The sequence below is a fragment of the Cervus elaphus genome, chromosome 9, assembly GCF_910594005.1.
Source record: "Cervus elaphus chromosome 9, mCerEla1.1, whole genome shotgun sequence".
Lineage (NCBI taxonomy): Eukaryota > Metazoa > Chordata > Mammalia > Artiodactyla > Cervidae > Cervus > Cervus elaphus.
In genome coordinates, this window is record NC_057823.1 from 14,742,499 (window position 1) to 14,769,923 (window position 27,425).

The window sequence follows — 27,425 nt, forward strand, 5'->3', positions numbered from 1 at the left end:
GTGCAACACAGCCCAGCTTTGTTCTCTGTGCTTCTAATGACCGTCAGCTCGGAGGCAGGAAGCCAATCAGAGATGATCGTCAGCAGGAATGGCTTTTGTTGACTCCCCAAATTGCCCTGAGTCTTGGATTTGCTTTTCAAAGTGTGCGTGGAGCGTGGCTTGACTGCTTTCAGCTGGAGGCAAAGGCTGAAGCTGGTGACAAAGAAGACCTGCTTTTCCTTTCTTAGACTCTTACTCCCAGGTTGTCTATTTCAGACTTCATTTTCACACCTGGAAAGTGGGTATATATTCCAACTCCTCCTCCTCCAGCCTGTAAGATCCCTTGGTTTTTATGAAGCTTCCATGATGCTAAATGTAACTCTAGGGCCAAACAGGATACTAGTTAAGTTTCCAAGAGAGAAAGCTGGGAGGAGGGCAGTAGTTCATCAACGTGGCCAAGTTTAAGATATGCTGTTTGATCCTTCTGCAGATCAGTGGATTTCAGTGTTCCCAGGGGACACTGGGCAATATCTGGAGATGAATTTTGGTTGTCATAAGTTTTGATTCTCATAACTGGAGAGGAGGATGCCATTGGCACCTAGTGGGTAGAGGCCAGGGATGCTGATCAACACCCTACAATATGCAGGACAGCTCCCCTGAAACCCCACCCACAGAGAATTATTGTTGTTGTTCAGTTGCTAAGTCATGCCTGACTCCTTGTGACCCCATAGACTGCCTCATGCCAAGCTTCCCTGTCCGTCACTATCTCCCAGGGTTTGCCCAACCTCATGTCCATTGAGTTGGTGATACCATCCAACTATCTCATCCTCTGCCACCCCCTTCTCCTTTTGCCTTCAGTCTTTCCCAGCATCAAGGTCTTTTCCAGTGAGTTGGCTCTTTGCATCAGATGGCTAAAGTATTGGAGCTTCAGCGTCAGGCTTTGCAGTGAATATTCAGGACGGATTTCCTTTAGGATTGACTGATTTGATCTCCTTCCTGTCCAAGGGACTCTCAAGAGTCTTCTCCAGCACCACAATCAGCCCCTCATCATGTCACTAGTGTGGAAGTTGGGAGACCCTGCTCCAGAGTAAGCAATATCCTCAGGCTTTCTCCCTCTAGCATCCATTTCTCCCCACTTAAGCCTCCTTCTCAGAAATTGCCAGTTTTGTTGTGTTAGTTTTATTTAAAGTAATTATTGATATGTATGTTCTTATTGCCATTTTGTTAATTGTTTTGAATTTGTTTTCCTAGGTCTTTTTTCTTCTCTTCCTCTTTTGTTCTCTTCCAATATAAAATTTAAAAAATTAAAAAGGAAAGAAATTGCCTCAGGCTGTTGGCCTGAGGATGCTTCTGCGGATCTGGCTGGGGAAACAGGGATATTCAGGATCACCCGCTGATCAGCAGATCAGGTCCTAATATGAAGTGATCAGGACAGGACCCCCCCCCCAACAAGGGCAGACCCTCCAGTGGGCCTGTCTGGTGGCTGGAGCAGTGTTGCAGGTTTCAGGGAGGCGCTTGTGCCCAGAGAGAGAGGGAATGTGCATCTCAAAGTGGCCATATGATCTATACCTTCCCTCCTTCAGATCTTTAAAGGGCTGATCCTTGGAGGCTTGACTACCATGTTGTTTTTTATTGAGGTGAAATTTACATAGCAATACTAGCCATTTTTAATTCCTTGGTATTCAGTACATTCGGAATGGTATTCAGCTATCACCTTTATCTAGTTCCAAAACATTAAGTAACCACTCACCATTTCCTCCTCCCCCAGCCCCCTCAGTCCTTGGCAACCACCAGTCTGCTTTCTGACTGCGGATTTGCTTGTTATGGACATTTCATACAAATGGAATTCGTACAATACGTGGTCTTTTGTATCTGGCTTCTTTGACTTAGCATGATGTTTTTGAGGCCCCTCCACACTGTCACGTGAGTTAGGGCTTCATTTTTATGGCAAAATAATATTCCATTCTATAAATATATCATATATTGTTTAATTCTTCATTCCCTGATGGACGTTTGGCTCATTGTGAATATTGCTTCTGTGCCCATGTATCTGAGTACTGGTTGTCCAGTTCTTTTGGTGTATCCCCAGGAGTGGGATTACTAGATTTTATGGTCATTCTGTGTCTTAACTTTTTGAGGAGTCATCAGACTATTTTCCTCAGTGGCCACACTGTTCTACATTCTCACTAGCAACATACAGTGGTTCCAGCTTCTCACATTCTCACCAACACTTTATTTTTTAAATAAATCAACCCAGTTCTTTTTTTTTTTTTTTTAGGATTTATTTATTTATAGCTGCACTGGCCCTTTATTGCTGCGTGTGGGCTTTCTCCAGTTGCAGAGAGTGGGGGCTCCTCTCTTGTTGCCAAGCACGGGCTCTAGGGACACGGGCTTTACTAGTTGCAGCTCATCAGCTCAGCAGCTATGGTGTCCAGGCTTCCTTGTCCTGCAGTGTGTGGGGATCTTCCTGGACCAGGGCTCAAACCCACGTCCCCTGCGGGTTTGAGCCCTGGCAGGCTGATTCTTTACCACTAAGCCACCAGGGAAGCCCACCAACACTTGCTGTTTTCTGTTTTTTTCATTCCTATCATCCTACTGGATGTGAAGTGGTATCTCATTGTGGTTTGATTTGCATTTTCCTAATCGTCTTTGGAGAAATGTCTTTTCAAACTCTGCCTATTATTTAATTGGGTTGTCTTCTTGTTCTCAAGTTGTAAGTGTTCTTTATCTATTCTGATACTAGACCCTTATCAGGTACGTGATTTGCAAATATTTTCTTGCATTCTGTTGGGTTTTTTTCACTTTCTTGACAATGTCCTTTGATGCACAAATGTTCTAAATTTTGCAAAGCCTGATTTGTCTATTTTTACTTTTGTTGATCATGCTTTTGATATCAAACCTGATCACTGTATTTTATTTTTAATTTAATTTTTACTTTAAATTGGAATGTAGTTGATTTACAATGTTGTGTTAGTTTCAGGTGTAAGCAAAGTGAATCAGTTATGTACACACACACACACACACATGCATGTGCATGCATATATATATTCATTCTTTTTCAGATTCTTTTCCCATATAGGTTATTACAGAATGTTGAATAGAGTTCTCTGTGCTATAGAGTAGGTCCCGTTGATTATCTATTTTATATATAGTAGTGTGTATATGTTAATCCCAAACTCCTAATTTATCCCTCCCCAGCCCCACTTTCCCTTTTGGTAACCACAAGTTTGTTTTCTGAGTCTGTGAGACTGTTTCTATCTTGTGAATAAGTTCATTTGTATCATATTTTAGAACCCACATACAAGTGATATCATATAGCATTTGTATTTATCTATCTGATTTACTTAATATGATAATCTCTAATTGCATCCATGTTAGAATGCATTATTTCATTCTTTTTTATGGCTGAGTAATAGTCCATTGTACGTATGTACCACATCTTCTTTATCCATTCTTCTGTGGATGGACATTTAAGATGGAAATTATGATATCAGATCTGATCAGTGTATTTTAAACTGCAACCACCAACCTCCTCTCCTGCTTTTTCCCTCTGCAGTATTCACCATACAGTACTGTATGCCTCTCCTCCACAAGGGCAGAAATTTCTGTCAGTTTTACTCTCAGCTGTGACCCTGTGCCCAGGACCTGGCACACAATAGCTGCTAAATTGATATTTGTCCAATGAAGGTTGGAGGTGAGATGGAGGAAGAGCATCTACATTTGCCTTACAGAGTCATCTGCTGGGTTTTCATGGCAGTGAAACTCCTCTGTATGAAGCTGTGTTGGTAGATCCATGTCATTATACGTTTGCTCAAACTCACAGAATGTACACCACCAAGCGTGAACCATAAAGTAAGCTAAGGACTTCGGATGATAGTGACATGTCAGTGTAGGTTCATCACGGGTGACAAATGCACCACTCTGGTGGTGGACGTTCATAACAGGGCAGGCCATGCCTGTGTGGGGGCAGAGGACAGGTGGGAAATCCCTGTATCTTCCACTCAATTGTGCTTTGAATCGAAACAAAGCTGGAAAGATTTTCCTTAACTCTGTGATACTCCCTTTGAATATATGATTTTAGCCACCATCATAGCAAACTGCATCGTCCTCGCCCTGGAGCAACACCTACCTGATGATGACAAGACTCCGATGTCTGAACGACTGGTGAGTGATGTCTCTCCACCAGGCTCTCTGCTTTGGTGGCAAACTGATGTGGTTGTGGGATCTGAGCGCAGACTGGGCTCTTAGTCTTGTCCCCAAGAACCAGATCCTGGGCCCCCTGCCTGTTGTTTAGTTGCCAAGTCCTGTCCGACTCTTTTCTGACCCCACGAACTGGAACCCGCTAGATTTCTCTGTCCATGGGATTTCCCAGGCCAGAATATTGGAGTGGGTTGCCATTTCCTTCTCCAAGGGATCTTCCCAACCTAGGGCTCAAACCCAAGTCTCCTGCATTGCAGGAAGGTTCTTTACCACTGAGCCACCATGGACGCCCTGGGGAACCTAAATTTCATGAATACCAATAATCTGGGGAGAGAGAAGTCTCGCTGCCCATCCTCCACTCTTGGCCCCCAGCAGACCTCTTGTCAATCTAGAGAGGGATGGAAGGGTCACATTGTCCATGAAAAGTCACATTCAGAACAAAATTTGGGGGAATTCTCTGGCAATTGGGTGGTTAGGATTTGGTGGTTTCACTATCAGGGCCCAGGTTCAATCTCTGGATGGGGAACTAAGATCCTGCAAGCCTGGTGGCACAGCCAAAAGGATTTAAATAAATAAATAAATTTTTAAAAATAAAAACAAACCAAAATTCTTGTGAAAAATATTGGCCATACATAAATACACAGAGAACAGTACCATGAACCCCTCATGAACTCATCATCCAAAGATAACAAATATCAAGATTTTGCCTCACTTCATGTTTCCTTTCGTTTTTTATTTCCTTCGTTTGTTTTTCTTGGCCAAAGTATGTTAAGGCAAATCCCAGGCAATACATCAATTCACTGCCATATACTGAAGTCCACATTGCTCAAAATATGGGCACTTTCTGGGACTTCCCTGGTGGTCCAGTGGTTAGGACCTGGTTCTTTCAATGCCGTGACCTCGGTTCAAACCCTGGTTGAAGAACTAAGACCCCACAAGGCACACAGAGTGGCCAAAAAAGGTGCTTTCTCACATCACCCCAGTGACACGTTGACATCCAACCGCCAGTGGTTCCTGGGAATCATCAAAATCCCAGCCAGTAATCAAATATCCACGATTCCTTCAGAAATAGCATCTTACAGGTTGTTTTGTTTGAACCAAGATCCATACATGGTCTAGATTTGATGTTAAGGCTTTTACCCTAAGGCAGTTATCTTCCCTCCTGCCACTGACTCTGCAGAAACCAGTCCAGTTGCCCTAAGGAAGGTCCCACATTCTGACTTTTGCCTGGTTGCTTGCTTAGGGTATCATTTAGCTGGTTTCTCTTTTCCCCAGGTTTACTATACATGAATATCAGCTCTGGAGTCACAATCCAGTTGATGATCTAGTGGAACTCTGCAGAGCTGTCAGCTAGCACTAAGTTCTGTCTCGATGCCCCAAGCCATCCCCCAGCCACCTGGTTTGCCTCCTGGCATTCTGACAATCCCAAGAAGGAGACCTCGCTCCTTCCCATCACCATTTCAAAGCCAGGCTTTTACATGTTAATAGCTATGTATTGGGCTTCCTAGGTGGGGCAGTAGAAGAACCTGCCTGCCAATGCAGGAGATGCGGGTTTGATCCCTGGGTGGGGAAGATCCCCTGGAGTAGGAAATGGCAACCCACACCAGTATTCTTGCCTGGGAAATCTCATGGACGGAGGAGCCTGGTGGGCTACAGTCCATGGGGTCACAAAGAATCAGACACAACCCAGCACACGTATGCAGTTATGTATTATAATGTGTTTCCTAAAAATAGATAACTAGTCCCGAAAAACAATGATCTAAAACTTCTTTGTTTGTTTTTGCTTAAGATCAGGCTAAGTAAAAAGAGTTTGTTGAAAGAATAGTAAGCAAATAGTAGTAGCGATGGTGAGCCGGTATAGGAAAGCTCATGGAAGCAGAATGAAAATGACTGAAGCTTGAGAAGCATTGTCATTAACAGATGAGGGAGGCAGCAGTGGAGGGGCTCTGATGGAACAAAGCTTATAGCTTAATTCCAAGCATTAATACTACAGAGTGTCAGCTGGAAGCCAGACCTGGCAAGAGGTCTGGCGGGGAGCTGGGAGCTGGAACATTAGCCATTTACCAGCCAGTGCAGAAGTATTCATTCCAGTATTTTCTCAACCTGAACTACTGTACTGGTGCATACCAGCTTAGAATCATCACAACTGTCAGATTTGGGGGCTTGGAGGTGAGGTCAGTGCACAGGGACCAACCCCAGGGTCCTGGATGATGTATGTGACAAGTAAACATTCTCAACCGACGCTTTCTTGTGAAACTTTCTACAGTGATGGAAATATCCAACATCTGCACTGTCCAATATTTTAGCCACCGGAAATGGGACTAGTGACAGCAGAACTGAGTCTTTCGTTTTATTTCACTTACATTTCTTTTTTATTATATATTTATTATTCTTGGCTGTGCTGGGTCTTCGTTGCTCTGCGTGAGCTTTCTCTAGTGGCAGTGAATGGGGGCTGCTCTTCATTGCAGTGCAGACTTTTCATTACAGAGGCTTCTCTTGTTGTAGAGCAAGGCTCTAGGTGCATAGGCGTCATAGTTGCGGCACTCAGGCTTAGTTGCCCCACGGCATAGGAGATCTTCCCCAATCAAGGATCGAAACCGTGTCCCCTGCATTGGCAGGCAGTTTCCCAACCACTGGACCACCAGGAAATCCCTTCATTTCAATTTAAATAGTCACACACGGCTGCCTAAGTAGTGTGTAAAGTTGGCCAAATGGAAAGGAGTCATCTCCATGCTTCTGTTTTTCACGCAGAAGCCTTTGGACAAGGTTAATCCAGGCAGGATTCAGTGAGGCGCAGTGAGGGCTGGAAAGTCTGGAGAGGTGAGGGGAAGTGGGTAGAGATTCTGAGTGGGTGGTTCCCTGTTCATGCCGCCCTCTGCCCAGCCAAAGACACTAATCTTACCTTCTCCCCCTTCCAGGATGACACAGAACCATACTTCATTGGAATTTTTTGTTTCGAGGCTGGAATTAAAATCATCGCCCTTGGATTTGCCTTCCATAAAGGCTCTTACTTGAGGAATGGCTGGAATGTGATGGACTTCGTGGTGGTGCTAACAGGGTGAGTGGCCTGTTCTGTGTTTCTCAGAATTATCTTGAATGATGAGAACTCTGGAAACATAAGGATTGGTGTCATCCAGGCTGGGCTCAGAAATGCTGAGCCCCCGTGTTCTTCACTGTGCTTCTGCTTTCTTACCCAACCCCCCTCACCTCCTCATCTCGGCTGTAGATCACAGCAGATGCTTTCTGTTACAATTAGAATAAGAGCTTATTAGAATTGACTGCTTCCAAAGTGCTTTGCGTGCATTCTCTCATTTAATCCTCACAACAATCCAATGAATTAGGAAACATTAATATTCCCATGTGAGTGCTGAAGAATCTGAAGCGTAGAAGGAACTTGCTTGCAGTCACCCAGCTAGTAGGTGATGGAGCTGGGATTTGAACCTGAGCTGATGTCATTCCGGAACTCAAGTTTGTGACTATTGTGTGCATGTGGTCCTTTTGCTTTGCTTGGGGGAATACCTTGCCTTTTTTTAAAATTGGTAAATGCTTTTTGAGGACTTCAGGGTGCGAGAGATTGTGGTGGGACTATGGAGAAAACCAACTGAAGTAAGGTGCAATCAGTGCCTCTGAGGAGGTTTCAGATCTGATATAATGAACCAGAGGTAAAAGGTAAAAGGTGAAGGTGTATACACTGTCCACCCTGTATAAGGTAACTCTAGCTGCTGTAACAGCAGCAACAAAATCCAAAACTAGGTAATGACTTAAACACAACAGAAGTTTTATTTCTTGCTCATTGAGAGGTCAAAGCAATTGTTTCTCATTGGCAGGCTTCTCTCCTCTGCACAGTGATTGAGGGACGCAGGCCCTCAATATACACTGTGGTTCCCTATTGTTGACTCAGATTGGGTCTGCTTGTCTACAGGAAATCATGGAACAGACATGAACGTGGATGGTGATGCTTGGGGCAGGGAGGCGGTTGTAGAGTCCTGGCTGGAACCTGGCTCATAGCCTCTTTCACTCATACAGACTTCTGCTCGAATTCAGGCACATGCCCACACATGGCTCAGGGAAGCTGGGAAACAGCCCACTGTGCTTAGAAGGAAATGGAAATGGATTTGGTGGATAGTCAGCCAGTCTCCATTACTGACCCCAAAGCCCTTTATCCAGTCCTAGCACAGGCTTTACCATTTTGTGATGATTTCGGACTCCTTTGCTTACCTACTCCTCCCCTCCGAGCTAAGTCTATTTCTTCTCTGCCAAGAGCCCTATTCACTGGGAGACATTCCTCATAGTTCTCCTATACAAGAGCCCAGTGTTCCTCTATGGGATTATAATCCTCTATGGGACCATTTTTTTGGTGGGGCTCCAAAAATCACTGCAGATGGTGACTGCAGTCATGAAGTTAAAAGACGCTTATTCCTTGACCAACCTAGACAGCATATTAAAAAGCAGAGTTATGACCAACCTAGACAGCATATTAAAAAGCAGAGACATTACTTTGTCAACAAAGGTCCATCTAGTCAAGGCTATGGTTTTTCCAGTAGTCAAGTATGGATGTGAGAGTTGGACTATAAGGAAAGCTGAACACCGAAGAATTGATGCTTTTGAACTGTGGTGTTGGAGAAGACTCTTGAGAGTCCCTTGGACTGCAAGGAGATCCAACCAGCCCATCCTAAAGGAGATCATTCCTGGGTGTTCATTGGAAGGACTGATGCTGAAGCTGACACTCCAATACTTTGGCCACCTCATGAGAAGAGCTGACTCATTTGAAAAGACCCTGATGCTGGGAAAGATTGAGGGCAGAAGGAGAAGGGGACGACAGAGGATGAGATGATTGGATGGCATCACCAACTCAATGCACATGAGTTTGAGTAAACTCCGGGAGTTGGTGATGGACAGGGAGGCCTGGCATGCTGCGGTTCATGGGGTCGCAAAGAGTCGGACACGACTGAGCGATTGAACTGAACTGAACTGATGGGATCATTTCTGTGTGGGAATCACAGTTCTCCTTACGGTGTCACAGTTCTCTTCTGTTGTTTAGTCGCTAAGTTGTGTCCAACTCTTTGTGACCCCATGGACTGCAGCCTGCCAGGCTCCTCTGTTCATGGGATTTCCCAGGCAAGAATACTAGAGTGGGTTGCCATTTCCTTCTCCAAGTTCTCTTCCTTGGGATTCTACTTCTCCTCTAGGCCCTGTTGCTGCTCCAGGTCCTTCCTCTCTTGGCAGACGTCATGGGTCTTAGGGTCCACGCTGTGTTGGCTGGCCTGTCATAATTCAGGTTTTAAATGTATCAGTTGTTTCGAAGCAACGTTGCTTCTCACAGAAGGAGCTGTGTCGGTTGGGCTATTTTGGTAGAGGCTTTCAGATCTGAGCAGTCTGTTATGAGGGCTAGCCCTAGTGTTTTCTGATGGGGCCTCTGTTTGCTGTGCCCAAGGCCCTTTGCCTCATGACCTCAGAAGGTTCCTTGGACGTATCATGGCATGGAGCACTTTTCTCTTTGCTTCCTAGGAAACTTGTGTGTGCAACAGTTCAGTGGTTGACTTTGTTGTTGTTTAAAAATGTATTATAAAAAAAGTATGATAGAAATAATCATTTCTAAAAAGGTATAATAGAATAATTCTAAAAGAAGTGGAGAATCATATAACAAATGCCTGTGTATGCAAATATTCATTCAATGACTATTTATTAGGCAACTACTATATGCTCTGGAACACAGCAGTGGTCAAAACAGACAAAAATCCCTCCTCTTGTAGTGCTGGCATTCTAGTGGTGAAGAAAGACAAGATGCGTGAATGAATACAATATCTAGTGTGTTAGATGTTGATGAGATATTTTTAGAGAAAAAATAAAGCAGAGAAGGGATGGGATGCATTATGGGCAGGAGGGCTAGAAGTCAGGGAAGACTAACATTGGGGAGGTGGTATTTGAATGAAAACCTGGAGGAAGTGAGTGAATAAGCCATGAGGATGGCCGAAGGAGGAGAGTGCCAGGCAGAGAGAACAGCAAGTGCAAAGGGCCGGAGGTTGAACTGTGTCTGTTGTGTTTGATGAACAGTGACGAGGCCAGCATGCCTGGAGCAGAGTGGGTGAGGGGAAAAGTGGAGGAGGTGAGGATAGGGAGGTGATGGGGGCAAACCCCCATCAAAATGAAACCTTTACAAGATTAAGAATGTGATATTCCATTTGAAGACTACTTGTTCAAGTAGATTAACCTTTACACAGGTTCAACAATATATCATTTGATTTTCTTTTATCTTTTCTCTTTTTTCTTCAATCCATAACTTTAGGAAGATATAGTAAAAAGGTCTTATCCATACTTCACTGAAGGTTCTTTTTGACTAAGAAAACAGTATATTTCAACTGTCCTTGAAAGCACAGTAAGTTGCAGTAAAATATACGACCAATAAAAGTGAACATATTGGTGACCAAAAAAAGTAAAACCTTTATGTATAGCATAGAGAACTCTAGTCAATACTCTGTAATGACCTATGTGGGAAAAGAATCTAAAAAGAGTTGCTATGTGTATATGCAAAGCTGATTCACTTTGCGCTATACCTGAAACCAACACAGCGTTGTAAATCAACTGTACTCCAATAGTAACTTTTTTCTTAAAAATGCAACCTTTTTAATATGGTGTAAGTCCCTGCATTCCCTTTCCTGGCCCCATTCTTTTCTCTCCATCCAGAAGCACTTTCCTGAATTTTATGCTTATCAATTCCATTTATGTATTTACACTTTTATATAAGAATATAAGAAGTATATGATACTTATGTTACAGTTTAATTAGATAAGTATATAAGAAGTATGAGGTTAATCTGCTTGACAAGAATGCTCCCATTCATCCATTTTCACTGCTTCATGGTATTCTGTGGTATGAACACTCTACCATGTATTTATACATTTGGGTTGTTTCCAGCTTTGTGCTATTTTGAACAAAGCTGTCCCCTTGTTCTTGTGAGTGCATTTCTCCAGGGCATGTGCCCAGGAGTGGAATTGCTGAGTTGTATGCTCTATGCATTCGCAGCTTCACTAGATCCTGCCAAATTGCTCTGCCAAGTGGTTGTACCAGCTTATGCTCCCTGGGGGCTGGCTTCTGCTGCCAGAGGCTGGCTTGACCTTGATGGCAGGAAGAAGCCTTCAAAACCCCTGTTTTCTGTAACATGGTTCTTGAAACACCTAGGGAAGCTCGTATACTGTTGAGCGTATAGTGAGTCTCAATAAGGGATTAGTAAGTTGAAAGGCAGGGCTTCCTCGGCAGTTCACATAATAAGGAAACTGCCTGCAATGCAGGACAGCCAGGTTTAATCCCTGGGTCGGGAAAATCCTCTGGAGAAGGGAATGGCACCCTGCCCCAGTATTCTCGTGTAGAGAATTCCATGGACAGAGGAGCCTGGCAGGCTACCGTCCATGGGGTCGCCAAGAGTCAGACGGGACTGAGCGACTGAGACACACACACACACACACACACACACACGTTGAAAGGCGGCCGTTTGACAGGTCAGTCTGCTGCCCGGAGGTTTGATCTACTACTCAGTTCCAACAAGGTGATCTTTTTTTGTCAGTTCCCTGATATTTGATGAGCTTCTCGAGGAGAAAGTCTTCCTCTGGGGCACATTGGTCCTAAGGATGCAAGCTCGTAGTTGGAGTTAATGGGATCCATGAGCCACCTGAAATTTCATGCCAAAATTGTGTGTGTTTGTGTGTGTATTTTCCTGGTCTGTAGTTTTCATCAGAGTCTCAGGGGGGTCCTGATTTGAATGCTACAAGGAGCCCCTGCTGTGGATTCTCTTCACTTCTTAACCCCCTCCCCTTTCCTTCTTTATCTGTCTTCTTCCTTCCTTTCTCTTGCTTTTGTCTTACTTCTTCAGTAATCAACTCTTCTTTCTTACTGTCTGGTGGTTCTGTCTCCTTCAAATCGGGCACATAGTGCAAATTTTATTACTTCAAATTCCAAGGGGCTTTTGAATCTCCTCTTGGGTTATAAGCCGGGAACAGAGAGAGATGATTTTAGTGTCCCTGCACACCTAGACTTCTGTGCAATGTCAGCAATGGGGAAATGCAATAAACTTAATTTTGTGTTCTTGGGGGAAGGGGACTCCAGTGCATTAACTTGACATTGAAACAAAGATGACTTGAATGTGCACTTTCTGATTAAAGCATCATGTTTTCATATTTCAAACCAATCTGCAGCATTAAAATACCATTCACTTTTCACGGATTACCAAGGTTTTAGCCATCTTTTGGTGTGACATTTGGTGAAAAAGATCTTACCCATGGATTTTTGTGTGCTCTGTGTGGCTCAAAGCCTCAGAGACATTTTAACTTTGTAGTTGATCAATGCTATTTATAGCATCCTTCCCTTGTATTTGAAATTTGATCATTAAATTGAAAATGTGTAAGAGGAAGATTTGAGAAGCTTGGCTATATTTCTGAGATAACAGAGTTCTTACTGTAATGTTCAAATATATGTATATATTGAAGAAATCAGATAATACACTTGTGCATGTTAAGAAAAGAGACTGCAAATGCTGCCAGGGTAGGAGCGAAGATGATTATTTTTTTAATTCATGGGCTTAGCCCTGTACCTGACATATAGTAGGTAATCAGTAAAATAGATGTTTGCCAAGCTGGAAGGTGGTAACATTTCTGATAATCAGAGTGTTCTGGAAAAATCTGTTTTTGCTGTTTAGTCACTAAGTCATGTCCAAATCTTTTGTGACCCCATGGACTGAGCCCCACCAAGCTCCTCTCTGTCCATGGGGTTTCCCAGGCAAGAATACTAGAGTAGGTTGCTATTTGCTTCTCCAAGAGATCTTCATGACCCATGGATTGAACCCATGTTTCCTGCATTGACAGATGGATTCTTTACCACTGAGCCACCTGAGAAGCCCCCTGGGACATTTACCAAGCTATTTAAGGAGATGGGGACCATTGCATTGATATAAATAGCCGAACAGTCCAGGAGTCTGTGACAGATACCCTGACATCAGCTAAGGCAGACAAGGGGCAGTTGAGTAGGTCTTTACCTGCTCTCATGTTTTGTGACTATAAGAAAACAAAGATTCCTTTCTGAAAGGTCCTATGAACCACCCCAGGCTTTGGGCAGTTTTGTGTTGAGGTCAGAAGTGAGGAAAAGACTCAAGTACTTGGAGACCAGCAGGAAAGGATGTTGACTTTGTTTTCACAGCATCATTGAATGTTAGGACTCAGTGGACTCTGGTGGGTCCAACCCCTTTACTTTACTCACAGAGAGTAAAGACACAGAGAGGAGAAGTAATCTGCCCAAAGTCACATTGAGATGGTGGGTAATCAGAAGTCTTCTAAAATCAGAAGATATGTTCATGTCAAGGAGTCTTGGCGTCCCAGTTTGGAGGTCAGTGGGGGTGGTATAGATAACTAATGCCACCCCTTGGATTCCGCCATCAGAGCTTTGCCTTCTCTTTCCCTCGTTTCCCCAAATACCCAGCCTGTGATCCCTTTCTGGAGAAATGGGGAGCCTCAGAGAGTGATTCCAATTTCCCATTTTTTTCCTTAAATAGTTGAAGAAACTGAAGACCAGAAGGGTCAAAGTAACTTGGCTAGAGTCACACACCTTTCACGTTCTCTTGCTTTTTTGACTAATTGAACAGCACATGTAGTTGTTCCTCAACCTCTCCTGCATTGCCTGCAAATGAAAACAGCATTCCAAACAACAACAATAAAGTACAACTAGCCTTCTGACTCACAAGACCAACTAATGGCTCCTATAAATGCCAGCAGCATTTTATTTTAATGTCTCTTGGCATTAATCCCCACCCCACCCCCCAGCAGAGGATCAGTCAGTCACTTCTGGTACCAGAAAGATTCCCTACTGTGGCACAAATGCTTTTTATCATTCAGAGAGTTTTGTCGTGGAGAGAGCATTGATCTTTTTAGTGTTCAGAGCATTTGGTTGTCATGATATTTGCTGAACCGTGTTCCATCAAGAATCGCTTCACTTCCTAGCAGCAGGAGCTTGTTTGTCCATCTTGGAGCAACAGTGATGATAATGATGCTGGCTGCCATGATTTTTATTCTCATCATTTATTGAGCACTTACTGTGTGCCCGCACTATATTAACAATTTCATGTTTGTTGTCACTTTTCAGTTTTGCAAGACCTTTCTTTAGAGGTGAATTTGAGGCTCAGAGAGATCAAGCTACTTACAAAGGGTCCCACAGTTAGTAAACAGCAGATTAGGATCTCAGCTGCCCTGCTAGGACACATCCCTAAGTCTAGGATATCCCTGGGTCAAGTTAAGTTCAGACAAAGAGCTATATTCAGCCCAGTATCCTTATGAACATAATACTTGTTATTAAGAACAGTGGCAATATCGACACTCTAAAACTTACAAAGCAGTTATAACATGATATACTGTATATATATATCATATCATATATATATATCATATCATATATATATCATATATATATATGCTCGGTTAATTCTTACAACCCTCTGAGTTAAGTACCACTGTTATCCCCATTTCACAGATGAAGAAACTGAGGCTCGAAGGACATCAATAACTTGCCCAAATTCACCTACCTCAAAATAGTGCATCCAGGATTTGAACTCAGGCAGATATGGATCCAGAATCCATTTTTCTTGAGTCCACTTTCCTGAAAGTCAAGTTTTTCAGGGAAGTCAGCAGGCAGTCCTTCATTTTCTCCCTCATCTTGGGTTCCATGGTGGCAGGAAAGAAATGGGTAACGTAGGTTTCCAAAAATGGGAATTTGGCATAGTCTACATAGCTAAGACCTGGGCCTCAAAGTCAGGGGACTGACTCTCTGCCACTGATGAACGTGAGGATGTAAGTTGATCTCTCTGAACCTTGGTTTTCTCACCTGGAAATGAGAGTATCTACCTCTTAGAGCTGTGGTAGGGGACTGTTGTTTAGTCCCTAAGTTGTGTCCAGCTCTTTTGTGACCCCATGGACTGTAGCCTGCCAGGTTCCTCTGTCCATGGGATTTCCCAGGCAGAAATACTGGGAAGAGTTATCATTTCCTCCTCCAGGGGATCTTCCCAACTCAGGAATGGAACCTGCACCTCCTGCTTGGCAGGCAGATTCTTTAACCCTAAGTCACTGGGAATGGAGGAGGCAAAATAAGTGACAGAAACTGTGGCCTGCACCCCGAAGCTGTTTGAGTCCTTCGTAAATGGGAGTTGGTGAACTGAAGGGAAAGTTAAAACAGATTCCTTTGGTGGAGTGTGGTTGTTGCTGCACATGCCCCACTCTTTATTAGTTCATCTCACCTCTGGGTGTACCTGCAACTATAGTAAGCAGTTCCTATGCAGCTCACCTCTTTGCACCTCCAGCACTCTCATCTTTCTGCATCTCTGATGCAGAGTCTTCTCCAGAATCATAGGAGTTTGTTCAGCCCACATGACAGACATTGGACACCAGCCAGGAGCAGCCCTCAACCAATGAGCAAGGATGCAGATGTATAAATACCCTTGCTTTCCCATTGTTCCGTGAGAAAACTCAGAGGTTTGTTCTACAGCCTCTTAAAGAGTCTTAGCAGGATTGAATCCCAATTGCTCACAATGAAACCTATTCATTGGTACACACTTTACCAACTTTTTGCTTCACTCTCTTGTAATTCCGTGGCCTCCCAAAAGTCCTTGTCTTGGATCTCCTTTCAGAGAATCCCAAATCAACACAAGGAGTAATAGCCAGACGCCTAATGGGTTAGAGATTTCAGCACCCGGGACAGCGCCCAGCACACTGGCTTGTCTAGAAGTGTCCTTTCTCCCTCTGCCCCCGCGTGGGGTGGGGCAGGATCGAGAGAAGACCAGATGGCCAGGTGACGTTGTTCTGTACTGAGCTTCTTGGCCATTTTCCCTGTGTGGCTGGAGAAGACCTTGCCATCTATCTCTCTGCAGGTTTGGGGGCTGATAGAGGTCTTGTCCTCTTGAATTGCTGTGACAAATGCCAGCCGGCCTCTGAAGAGGCATCTGGTCACTGCTTCTATGGTTTTCAGGGCTAATGAGTGCTCTCTTCTCACCAAGGCAGGGAGGCAGCTACCCGGCGGGCAGAGGAAATCTCAATGGAAACGGGAAGCAAGTGGGTGCCTGGGGCCAAGGTAGAGGCTGCCAGCTGAAAAGACGCTGTGCTTTGATTTATGCAGGAAGGAAATACAGGACCTGCCGATGCCGTGTTGTGACGGAGGTTGTAGAAGCTGGACAGCCCCTCCTCTCTCCAAAAGCCTGGGCCTGATCCAGAGACAAAAGGCTGTCACCTGCAGTGGGGTTGTGTAGTAGAAGGGTGAAGCTGAGAACTGGGGAGGGAGGAGAAGAAATCGAGGGGGGGTCATTTAAGGAAAACAAAGAACCCATTTTCATGACTTCTCTGGTTATATTCAACCCTTTGGCGATCTCATCCAACTTTAAGAGTTTAAATACTCCTTCTAGGGATGTCACTGGTGGTCCAGTGGCTAAGACTCTGTGTTCCCAATGCCAGGGGCCCGGGTTCGATCCCTAGTCAGGGAAGTAGATCCCACATGCTGCAACTAAGATCTGGCACATCCCAATAAATACAAATTTTAAAGTATTTTAAAATAAATAAGTACATATGCCTTCTATGTTGATGTTCCCCAAACTTACATCTCCAACCTGGACCTCTCTCAAAATCCCACTTTGGAGGAGGAGTTCACAGGCATCTCACACTCAAGACATCCAAAACTAAGCTCCTGATCATCCAATGTTGTCCCTCCGTCTCTTCCCCTGACAGTGAACAGCAGCTCTGTCCTTCCCGGAGCTCTGACCAACAATCTTGACGCCTCCTGGCTTGGACACGGCAGTCATGTCTGACTCTTTGTGACTCCATGGACTGGAGCCCACCATGCTCCTCTGTCCATGGGATTTCTCAGGTAAGAATACTGGAATGGGTTGCCTTTCCCTTCTGCAGGGGATCTTCCTGACGCAAGGATTGAGCCCAAATCTGCTGCGTTGTAGGCAGATTCTTTACCATCTGAGCCACCAGGGAAGCCCCCAGGTCTGTAGGCTCCAACTTTCACACACATTCAGTGCTTATTCCACCCCTGCTTTCACCACCCTGGGCTAAGCCGTCATCATCTCTTGACTGGATTGTTAATCAATCCAGTGTCTGCCCAGGGCTCTCTGCTTCTGCCCTCCTTCCCCACAGTCTATCAACACAAGCAGCCAGAAGGATCCTTTTAACACCTACATTAGATCAAACCACTTTTCTGCTCACTTTTCTACTTTGGCTTCTCCACTGAGTGAACCATCCCACCTGTGGTTCACTCTGGAGAAGCCAAAGTCCTCAGCCTGGCCCACAAGGACCTACCTGCATCTCCTTGCAACCTCATCACTCCCTAGTCTCCTTCTCACTCACTTGGCGTCAGCTGCACCAGGCTCCTGTCCTTACTGTTCCTTGAACCCTTCAGGCAAGTTTGAAAACTCAGGGCTTTTGCACTTCCAGTTCTTCTGCCTGCTATGCTCTTTCCCCAGATATCTGCCCTATCCATCTCCTCATCTTCAAGACTTTACTCCAGGGTTCTCTGACCCCTTACTTACAATTTTAACATTCCCAATGCTTTCTGTCCTCTTTCATTTATTGATTTTTTTCCCCACATACTTGGCACTTTCTGACCAGTTGAATACTCTACCTATTTTTTTTTTGCCCATCTTCTTCACTAGGTCAAACACCATGAGGCAGGGATTTCATTTCTTCTGCTCAAGGTTGTATTCCCCAGTGCCTGGAGTAGTGCCTGGCATACAATAAGTGCTCAATAAATGTTTCTGAATGAATGAACCAATCGATGGGACTTATGACCTACCACTGTTAAGGGAAGTTTCACTGAAAAATAAACTGATCCAGAGGTCGAGAAGTCCCTACCTGAATGCTCATGCATGTTGGCCGGTCTAGGTGAAATGGTACCATTTTGGAGGACAGTAGGCGTGTCAACTTAATTAACCATTGCATGTACTGGGGGCTGGAATATACCTACAGCTGGTTGTGGTCCTAGTCCAGGAGTTAAGGTATATCTTTTGTGTCATAGCTCTGAATGGACTAAAACTCTGTTGAAATCAGCTTCGTTAGCTACCTTGCATCGATAAAGTGGTATAAGTATGAACAGATTTGTGCAGAAGGGGAAGAGCCTGATCAAGGGTGTGTTCTCAGGCTTACTGTGTGTGGTTTTACACAGAACCAGGCAGCTGGAGTACGTTTTCTTTTTTAAAAAATGTATTTCTTTCTTTTGGCTGGGCTGGGTCTTTTTTGCTGTGCGAGGGCTTTCTAGTGAGTGGGGGTTGCTCTTTAGTTGTGTGTGGGCTTCTCATTGTAGTGGCTTCTCTTGTTGCAGAACACTAAATGGAACGATAGGGAAAATTGACCTCACTATTCAATTGTTATATTCTTCCTTTTTCTTTTTATGTATGAGCTAATTCCATATTGATGATTGCATGCAGGCTTCAGTAGTTACAGCTCTTGGGCCCCAGAGCACAGGTTTAGTAGTTGTGACACTCAGGCTTAGTTGCTCTGCAGCCTGTGGGATCTTCCTACACCAGGGATTGAATCTGTGTCCCCTGCATTGGCAGGTGGATTCTTATCGACTGTACCACCAGGGAAGTCCTGGAGTACATTTTATAAGTGTGTAATTCCCCTGTGTATAAATCTCTTTTGGAGACAACATGACAAATGAGTATCGAATATTTTGTTCCCAAGAGTGCCTTCAGCCTTATGAAGAAGCTTTGATTTCAGAAGTCAGGTTTTTTAGGTGGTACTGAGGGGACACAGGCTGTGGGTTGTTTTGTTTTCACTGCTCCCAGGCACATTTGGAGGCCACCCACAGAATTTCAGGACATGAAACTCTGGCATCAGGGACAGAGGCAGGAAGAAAACCTGAGATTCTTAAGTCTTGCTCTGGGCATGAAAATGTGGCTGGTGCTGTTTCTTTTGCTTCATGTTGATATTCTAGAGATTATAGGATATTAATAAGATTTAACAGACAGAAGGGATCAGACTGGGAGGTCTTCATAAACTAATCTGGGGAGTTTATACTGGTAGGAAGTAGCCTGGATGTTCCAGAAGAGACTGGAAAGTGTGTAGCAGAATCACATCTTTTGCAAATTTGACTTTCACAAAATCATCAATATGTAATTAGCACATATATAAAAAGAAAAAGGAAGAATATAGTAATTGAATAGTGAGATCATTTCTCCCAATCATTCCATTTAGTGAACTTTTTCCAAAGAGTCAGCTGAAACCATTCATAGATCTTAGTACATCAGTTTGGAATGCTTTTTTTCTGCAAGTAACAGTAGAGACAGCTTTCACATTAGAGGCTTGTGTCGCCTGACTTAGAAATCCACAGGTCAGTGGACCAGGATTAGTGAGTAGCTCAGCGATGTCCTTCTACCTTCCTCAGTGCCTTGTGTTTTCACTTCAGGCTTTCTTGCCTCAAGGTTGCAAAATGGCTGTCATGGCTCCTTCTCTCACAGCTTCTTCCAAAATCAGAAATATAATGGCAGAAAGAGAAAACTTCCATTGAAGGCTTTTCTCTTTTTAATCCCGGAAATCTTCCCCAGAAGTTCCCAGCAGGCTTCCCCCTACATCCTATTGGTCATAACTGGGTCACACGACCATTTCTAGCTTCAGGAAAGACCAGAAACATGAATCTCTAGCACTTTTGCTATTTTATGGGAGACTAGCTCTGCCTGTAGATAAGATGGAAGAGGGAAATGGATGTGACAATTAGCAGTGTCGGATATGGCATGCCATTCTAATTCTTTTGTATCACACATTATACACACTTATTACTGCTCAGGTTTAACCACACAAAACCATGTGTACTATACTTTATGGATGATTTAAGAGTTTTTCAAATGTATTTTTGGAGTATATACAATTTTTCTCTTGCACACTGACTTCAGAACCATAACTCTCCCATGTAAGACAAAACATCAGTTTGGAGATGTGGGTTCAAACCCAGATTCTGCCACTAAGATACGTGACTCTGGGAAATGACTTATTCGACTTAGTCCTTATTTTACTTACTTGTTAACACCTCATTGGGCTGAAGTGAAGATTTGTTGTTGTTGTTGTTCAGTTGCTTAGTCGTGTCCAGCTCTTTGCAACCTCATGTACAGATAGCACGCCAGGCTCCTCTGTCCTCCACTGTCTCCTGGAGTTTGCTTAGATTCATGTCCATTACTTGGTAAAGATCAGATGGGATAATTCTTAGTACATAATAGAGTCTCAATAAAATACAATCAAGAGGAAGAGGGAGAAGGGGGAGGAGGGAGAGAAGAGGGAAAGGGCAGAAGAGGAGGAGGTTCCTGATTGTGATGGACTAAGTCCCTTGAGATGATTCTAAGTCTGGGATGATTTGGGATGCACTTAGAATAGTGGCAATGGGAAGGAAAAATGGACTTAAGGTCTGTTTCACCAGGAAAAAGAACATTCCAGAACATGACTATCAACTATTTTTTAAATTTTTTCAGTTGAAATATAGCTGATTTACAGTGTTGTGACTGTTGGATTTTTATTTACCTGTTTATGGTTATCCTAGGTCTTTGTTCCCTCACTTGGGCTTTCCTCTAGTTGCAGTGAGCGGGGGCGACTCTAGTTGCAGTGTGTGGGCTTCTCATTGTGGTGGCGTCTCATTGTGGAGCTTGGGCTCTAGGACACGTGGGCTCAGTAGTTGTGGCTCGAGGACTCTGGAGCACAGGCTCAGTAGTTGTGGCAGGCTGACTTAGTTGCTCCATGGCATGTGGGATCTTCCCGGACCAGGGATGGAACCCGTGTCCCCTGAACTGGCAAGCAGATTCTCTACGGCTGGACTACCAGGCAAGTCTCAGCTGACTATTGACTGGTATGATGGTGCTCCCATTGCAGGAGTGCAAGATGCTTCTAGTGAGAAGAACTCATTTCAGTCATGTTGAGGTCCCTGCAAGACATCAAAGCGGAAATATTGCTTTGCAGACAGATGGGGATATGTTTAAAGCTTGACTGCCTGTCCAGATTTGAGAGTCATCCACAGAAAAGGTTGGTTAAAGCTGAAAGTGACTGAGCCCTTTAGGCCTGATGGTGTCACAGACAGGAACACAGGGTCAGAGAGGCACCCACAGCTAGGGAGCAGAGGGAGAAAGGGGAGCAGAGAAGGAAACAGATGTGGCAGACAGGTAGTTAGGAAGACAGACCAGCTGTGTTGATTGCAGCAGAAGAGACAAGAAAATCCCTAGGGCTTTGGGGCTTTCTACAGACATACCTTGGAACTATCATGGGTTCAGTTCCAGGCTACCACAATAAAGTAAATAGCGCAATAAAGTAAGTCACCTGAATTTTTTGGTTTCCCAGGACATGCGAAAATTATGTTCGCACTATACTGGTAGTCTATTAAGAGTGCAGTAGCATTCTTTTTTTCATGTTGTTGAATGTATCAGAGCTTTTTAAATTTTTTAAATTTTTATTGAATATAATTGCTTTGCAATGTTGTGTTAGTTTCTGCTGTCCAACAAAGTGAATCAGCTGTGAGTGTTCACATATCCCCTCCTCCTTGAGCCTGCCTCCCACTGTCCCCATCCCACCCCTCTAGGTCATCACAGAGCACCGAGCTGAGTTCCCAACCTCCCACTAGGCATCTATTTTACACATCGTAGTAAATATAAGTCAGTGCATTAGCATTCTATCTTAAAAATGTACATACCTTAATGTTAAAATATTTTATTGCTCAAAAATGCTGACCGTCCAAGTAGTAACATCAAAGAGCCCTGATCACAGATCCCCGTACCAAATATAAATAATAATATTGTATGTGTTATTATTAATAATGAAAAGTTTGAAATACTGTAAGAATTATCAAAATGTGACACAGAGGCACAACGTAAGCAAATGCTTTTGGAAGAAATGGCAATAGATTTGCTCAATGCAGGGTTCCTACAAGCCTTCAATTTGTAAAAAATGCAATGTCTCCAAAGCACAATAAAATGAAGTATGTCTGAAAATGGGCTTCCTCTATAGCTCAGCAGTAAAGAATCTGCCTGCCAATGCAGGAGACACGGGTTCAATCCTTGGGTCAGGAAGATCCCCTGGAGAAGGAATTGACAACCCACTCCAGCATTCTTGCCTAGGAAATCCCATGGACTGGAGTGCCTGGTGGGCTTCATTCCGTAGGGTCGCAAAGAGTCAGACATGCCTGAGGGACCGAGCATACACATATATACCTAGATATGAGAGAAAAAGGGTTGTTCATAGGGAATTTGGGGGTGCATGAAATTTTGGCAGCAGATGTCTGATTGAAAAGAAAAGACAGCAATAAGTCTAACTCTTTCAGGAAGCTTGTCAAAGACTGGAAGAAGGAAAACATTTGGTCATTTCTACCGTCTCTGCTAAAGATATGATGGGTTAGGTGGTCTCATTGGAGAATAGAATAGCTCAATTTCCTGGGCCTTTTTCCTCTCCTTAAAATTTTGTATCAGAAGGGTAAGATCATGGGCATGTTTAGAAAGATGAAGAAAGTGATAATCACATATGTGTTGTGTGCTGTGTAAGTCACTTCAGTCGTATCCGACTCTGCGACCCCATGGACTGTAGCCCATCAGGCTCCTCTGTCCATGGAATTCTCCAGGCAAGAATACTGGAGTGGGTTGCCGTTTCTTCCTTTAGGGGATCTTCCCAACCCAGGGACTGAATCCCTGTCTCTTTAAGTCTCCGGCATTGACACGTGGGTTCTTTACCACTAGCACCACCTGGGAAGCCCATATTATTATATATGTCTTCATAAATAAAATTCTGCTTATATTATACCATGGTGATTAAGACCATGGGCTTTGGAATTGGAACAGATTTAAAACCCAACCCCGTTGTTTCCAAGTTGTGTGGCCTTCAGCAAGGGACTGTCTCTCTCTGAATGTTAGCTTCTTCAAATGAAAAACAGGAGTAATGATACTCCCTCCCATGTAGAGTTGTTTTTAAAGGTTTAATGTGTTGATGTCTGACACATGGTGCATTGAGTGTATGTATGGTATTTACCAGTGGATGGTCTGAAGAAAGAGGAAGGGATATGATGCTTTTTTGGACCTCAGCTTCCTCATCTGTGAAATGGGAATAATGATTGTACCTACCTATCAGGTAGGATTCAATGAGATAATACTTGTAAAACACTTAGAAACTGGCAGAGAGTAAGTGCTCAATATTAGCTATTATAAGACTAATAACTATAATTATAATGATAATAATAATTATTACTACTGCTCCAGGCCCAATTCCACAGACTAGCAAGTTAACTATAGAGAACATTTGCTTTTATTAGTTGGGGACCCAAATTCCAACCTCTTCTTCCAATCTGGGGAGAACCCCCCTCTGTGTATCATACTGCTGAACCACGGGACCTCATACTCACAAGTTGAAGGTTGAAGCGGGGGGATGTCTTCCTCTCTCCACCCCTTGGTAGTCAAGGCATGTGAGTTAACCTCAGCCAGTCCCAAGCTTCCTCACTCAGGAATTTGAAAATAGAGTCAATGCTTCCTCAGTGGCTCAGTGGTAAAGAATCTGCCTGCTATGTAGGAGACACAGGTTTGATCCCTGGAGAAGGAAATGGCAACCCTCTCCAGTTTTCTTGCCTGGAGAATCCCATGGACAGAGGAGCCTGGCATGTTCCAGTCCTGTAGTCCATATGGTCGCAAAACAAGTTGGACACGACTTAGCGACTAAACCGCTGACTCAACCATGAAGGATGGTTCTGGATTCCTTCATGGCAGCCTGCTTTAGTGAGGGTCAGCCTGGCTGCATTACTCCTGCCGATTGTCCAAGCCCCCTCCTCTGGCCTCTTGATAATTATCATCTGAGCTTCGTAAAAACCCCTTTTGTGCCTAAGACATCTGGTCAGTTTCTAGGTTTTGCAACCCAGAACCCAAACCAACCTTGAGACAAGGATTTGAGGGCCAGTGGTTGGTTGTAGATGCCAGGAAAGAAGGAGAGGAGAGGGCTCAGATCGTGAAGACGAGGCAGCCAGTAGAACAGATTCACAGATCTCAAAATCAAACTTGTGGTTGCCAAAGGGGATATGTCGAGGGAAGTGATAAATCAGGAAATTGGGATTGACATATACATACTGCTGTATATAAAATAGGTACCTAATAATGACCTACTGTATAGCCCAGGGACCGCTACTCAGCATTCTGTAATAACCTATATAGGGAAAGACTCTGAAAAAGAACATGTATGTATCTGTGGACTTCCCTGGTGGCTCAGTGGTAAAGAATCCACCTGCAGTGTAGGAGATGCAGGAGATGTGGGTTTGATCCCTGGGTCAGAAAGATCCCCTGGAGGAGGGCAGGGCAATCCACTCCAGTATTCTTGCCTGGAGAATCCCATGGACAGAGGAGTCCAGCGGGCTGCAGTCCATAAGGTCACACAGAGTCGGACACAACTGAAGCAACTTTGCTTGCACACGTGGGCAACTAGCTCTTGTTTAATCTCCCTGGAGAACACTGTGAGGCCAAGTGGAGCATGCCCCGCAGAGTCAGCCCACCAAAGAAGTCAGGGAGCTGGAATGTGGGAGGCCTTCTGGGCTGTGAGCTCTCTAGTTCTCCTGGCTCACTCTGCATCTGGGTTGAGCTCGCTTCTGCGGCCAGGAAGTCATAGATGTCCACAGTGAAGTGTGGCACACAGGCATGGCAGCCACGGTTTCCGCCTTGCTGGCCACACTCTCTTCGTCCTGCTGTAAATTGTCGCTCAACTGCTTACATCTCCTGGTGAAACGTTGGGAGAACCACTTCATCCATAAGGCTCACCCGGTTGGCCCCAAATAGGAAGTGAGAAAACAGGTGCTGCTCTGTAGGGAAGGGAGAAATGAGGGGTGGCTGAAAACCTGACCCTTGTTCTTTGGGGAGTTTTGGCTCCATCCATCTTCCTGAGACAGAGCACTCCCTTTCCTTCCTGGCCTGGGTCACAGGATTTCAGTGCAGAGAAAAACAGAGGCCAGCGTGAATTAAAGACATGGAAATTCAAAGCAGAAGAGTCCAACAGGATTCAGGTGGGATCCAGGACCCAGGATTGGGGATGAGTTAGCTGTGTTTTTTACTGACTTTGGCTGGCAACAATGAGAAGAATTTGTCCCAGGAAGGGAGAAATGAGCACTGGGAGGTGAGAATTGCATCAGCAGGGTAGCCTCTCCACCAGGGATGGCACAGCAACCTGTGTCTTCATGCCTGAAAAAGGAAGAAGTGTGGGTCCTCTGTGCCTATTGTGGCATCTTATGTGGCCTAGAAACAGGGCAACATTTGAAGGGTGTATTAGGAGTGCATTCAGTGACATGTAACAGAAAATTAAAACTCGTGGAGGCTTAAACAAAGCAAACAATATTCATTCTTGTGTTACAAAATGTCTGGGTTGGGTACTGGTTGGCATTGGTTGGCATCTCTAATGTGCCTAGCCTTTACCTCGTGGTTGCAGAATGGTTGCCAGAGCTCCTAGCATCATGTCCACATTCAAGACAAGGGAAGAAGCAGGTTGGCAGTTTAGGTGAGACTCAGCTGTGTGCTTTACCTGGTCTCATTTGAGCTCATTCAAGCCTCTGTGGTCAACTGTGGGGCAGCTGGGTGGCTCTCCTGTTTAGGTGCGGGCTGGTTGTAGGGTGATCTTGGCTGGGACCACTATGCCCTGTTCTACATGGTCTGGTCCTCCCACAGGCTAGCTTGAGCTTGTTCACACGGAAGAAGCAGGGTCCTAGGAGAAATAGGAAGCACATGGGGTCTCTGGAGGGCTAGTCTAAGGAATGGACACCCTCAATTTGGCCACTGTTGGTCAAAACAAACAGTGAGATTAGTCCAGATTCAAGGGGTGGGGAGCGGGGGGAGGTTGGGGGAAGAAGTAATACATAATATCACAAAGGGTACGTATCCAAGAATTTACTTACTAGGGCCTTTGTGGCCCCAATTCCTGTCCCCTGAGGCCTTCTGCCCCCTTCCTTTTCATTCCTGACTCTTAGCAAGAAATGAGGATGAGGCACTATTATTACCATGTCAGTCTCCTTTACAGTGTCAAGGAGAGAATATGCCAGCTAAGGTTGTGCTCAGAGTCCAGGGCCCGTCATACAGTCACCTGGGAATTAAAGGTGGGGAAGATTACAAGCCTCTTCACATTCCTTCCGCTCTTATCAAATCTCAACTTGGTATCTGAGTTCTGAGCCCTCATGGGTGGTTAAAGCAAGATAAAAGATTTCTTGCCTGCCATGATGACCCGGCATAGTTCACAGTCATGCAGCCCAGCTCCCTATGTCAACAGGGGCTTTTGATTTCATTTTTCGTTTTAAATGTCACTCACTGCTGATTGTAGCTGGATGGAAAACTTATTCTGACTCTGTCAGCTCAGAGGGACAGAGGCCAGGCTGGTGAGCATCTGCTTGGAGACCTTTTTGTCCATCCCAACACTTCCTTTTGGTTTCTGCCTTCTTTTTTGTTAACTACCCCACCTCTCTTTCCTCTTGCAATTCCAGCTTTATGAGAAGTCAGGCCAGTGCGGGAGATCAAACTCAGAGAAAGGAAATTGGCATTAATTGAGCATCAGCTGTGTGCCAGGCCTTTTACATACCTTATCACCTTCAAGCCTTCCTCCAACTCCATAAGTATTATCACAGGTGAGGAAAACTAGACTCAAGAGAGGCCAAGTCACATGTCCAAAGTCACACAGATCAGAGGTCCTAGAGCCAGGATTTTGAGTGCAGATCCACCCCATTGCAGAGCCAGGCTTCTTTATGTCCACTGCCGCATGTTAGAGGGAGAAAATAAGGAAAGGAATGCCAGCCTCCTCTATCAGCTGTACCTGCCCAGTCACCCCAGGACCTTTGCACATGCTATTGCCTATGTCTGGAATATGTTGTCTTCTCTGTGGCTGGTTACTTCTTACTCAAACATGATATTCCAAAGGGGATGGTGGGACAATTTGGGAGATTGGGATTGACATATATATACACTACCGTGTCTAAAATAGATAGCTAGTGGAAGCTGCTTATAGCACAGGGAGCTCAGCTTGGTGCCCTGTGATGACCTAGAGGGGTGGGGGTGGGGGAGGGGGGAGTGGGAGGTTCAAGAGGAAGGGGCTATGTGGATACATACAGCTGGTTCACTTCATTGTACGGCAGAGGCTAACACAACATTGTAAAGCAATTATATTCCAGTAAATAAAGTGCGTAATGTCCAGAGTGGCATGAGCCCTGACCAGTTAGAAGGGAGGCTCCCTTTTTGTGCCAAGTGTGGACCTTTTGTC

At 44.5% G+C, this 27,425-nt stretch overlaps 1 protein-coding gene across 10 annotated transcripts in view; it reads left to right on the top strand.

The window, feature by feature from the left end:
• The window catches only part of CACNA1A (calcium voltage-gated channel subunit alpha1 A), a 349,330-nt gene that overhangs the window by 141,341 nt on the left and 180,564 nt on the right, over nt 1–27,425 (top strand). For all 10 annotated transcript variants that reach the window (XM_043911288.1, XM_043911287.1, XM_043911278.1 and 7 more), the window contains exons 3-4: nt 4,038–4,143; nt 7,098–7,237. In XM_043911288.1, coding sequence (XP_043767223.1) covers nt 4,038–4,143; nt 7,098–7,237 — 246 coding nt within the window. The remainder of the gene's footprint in view (nt 1–4,037; nt 4,144–7,097; nt 7,238–27,425) is intronic.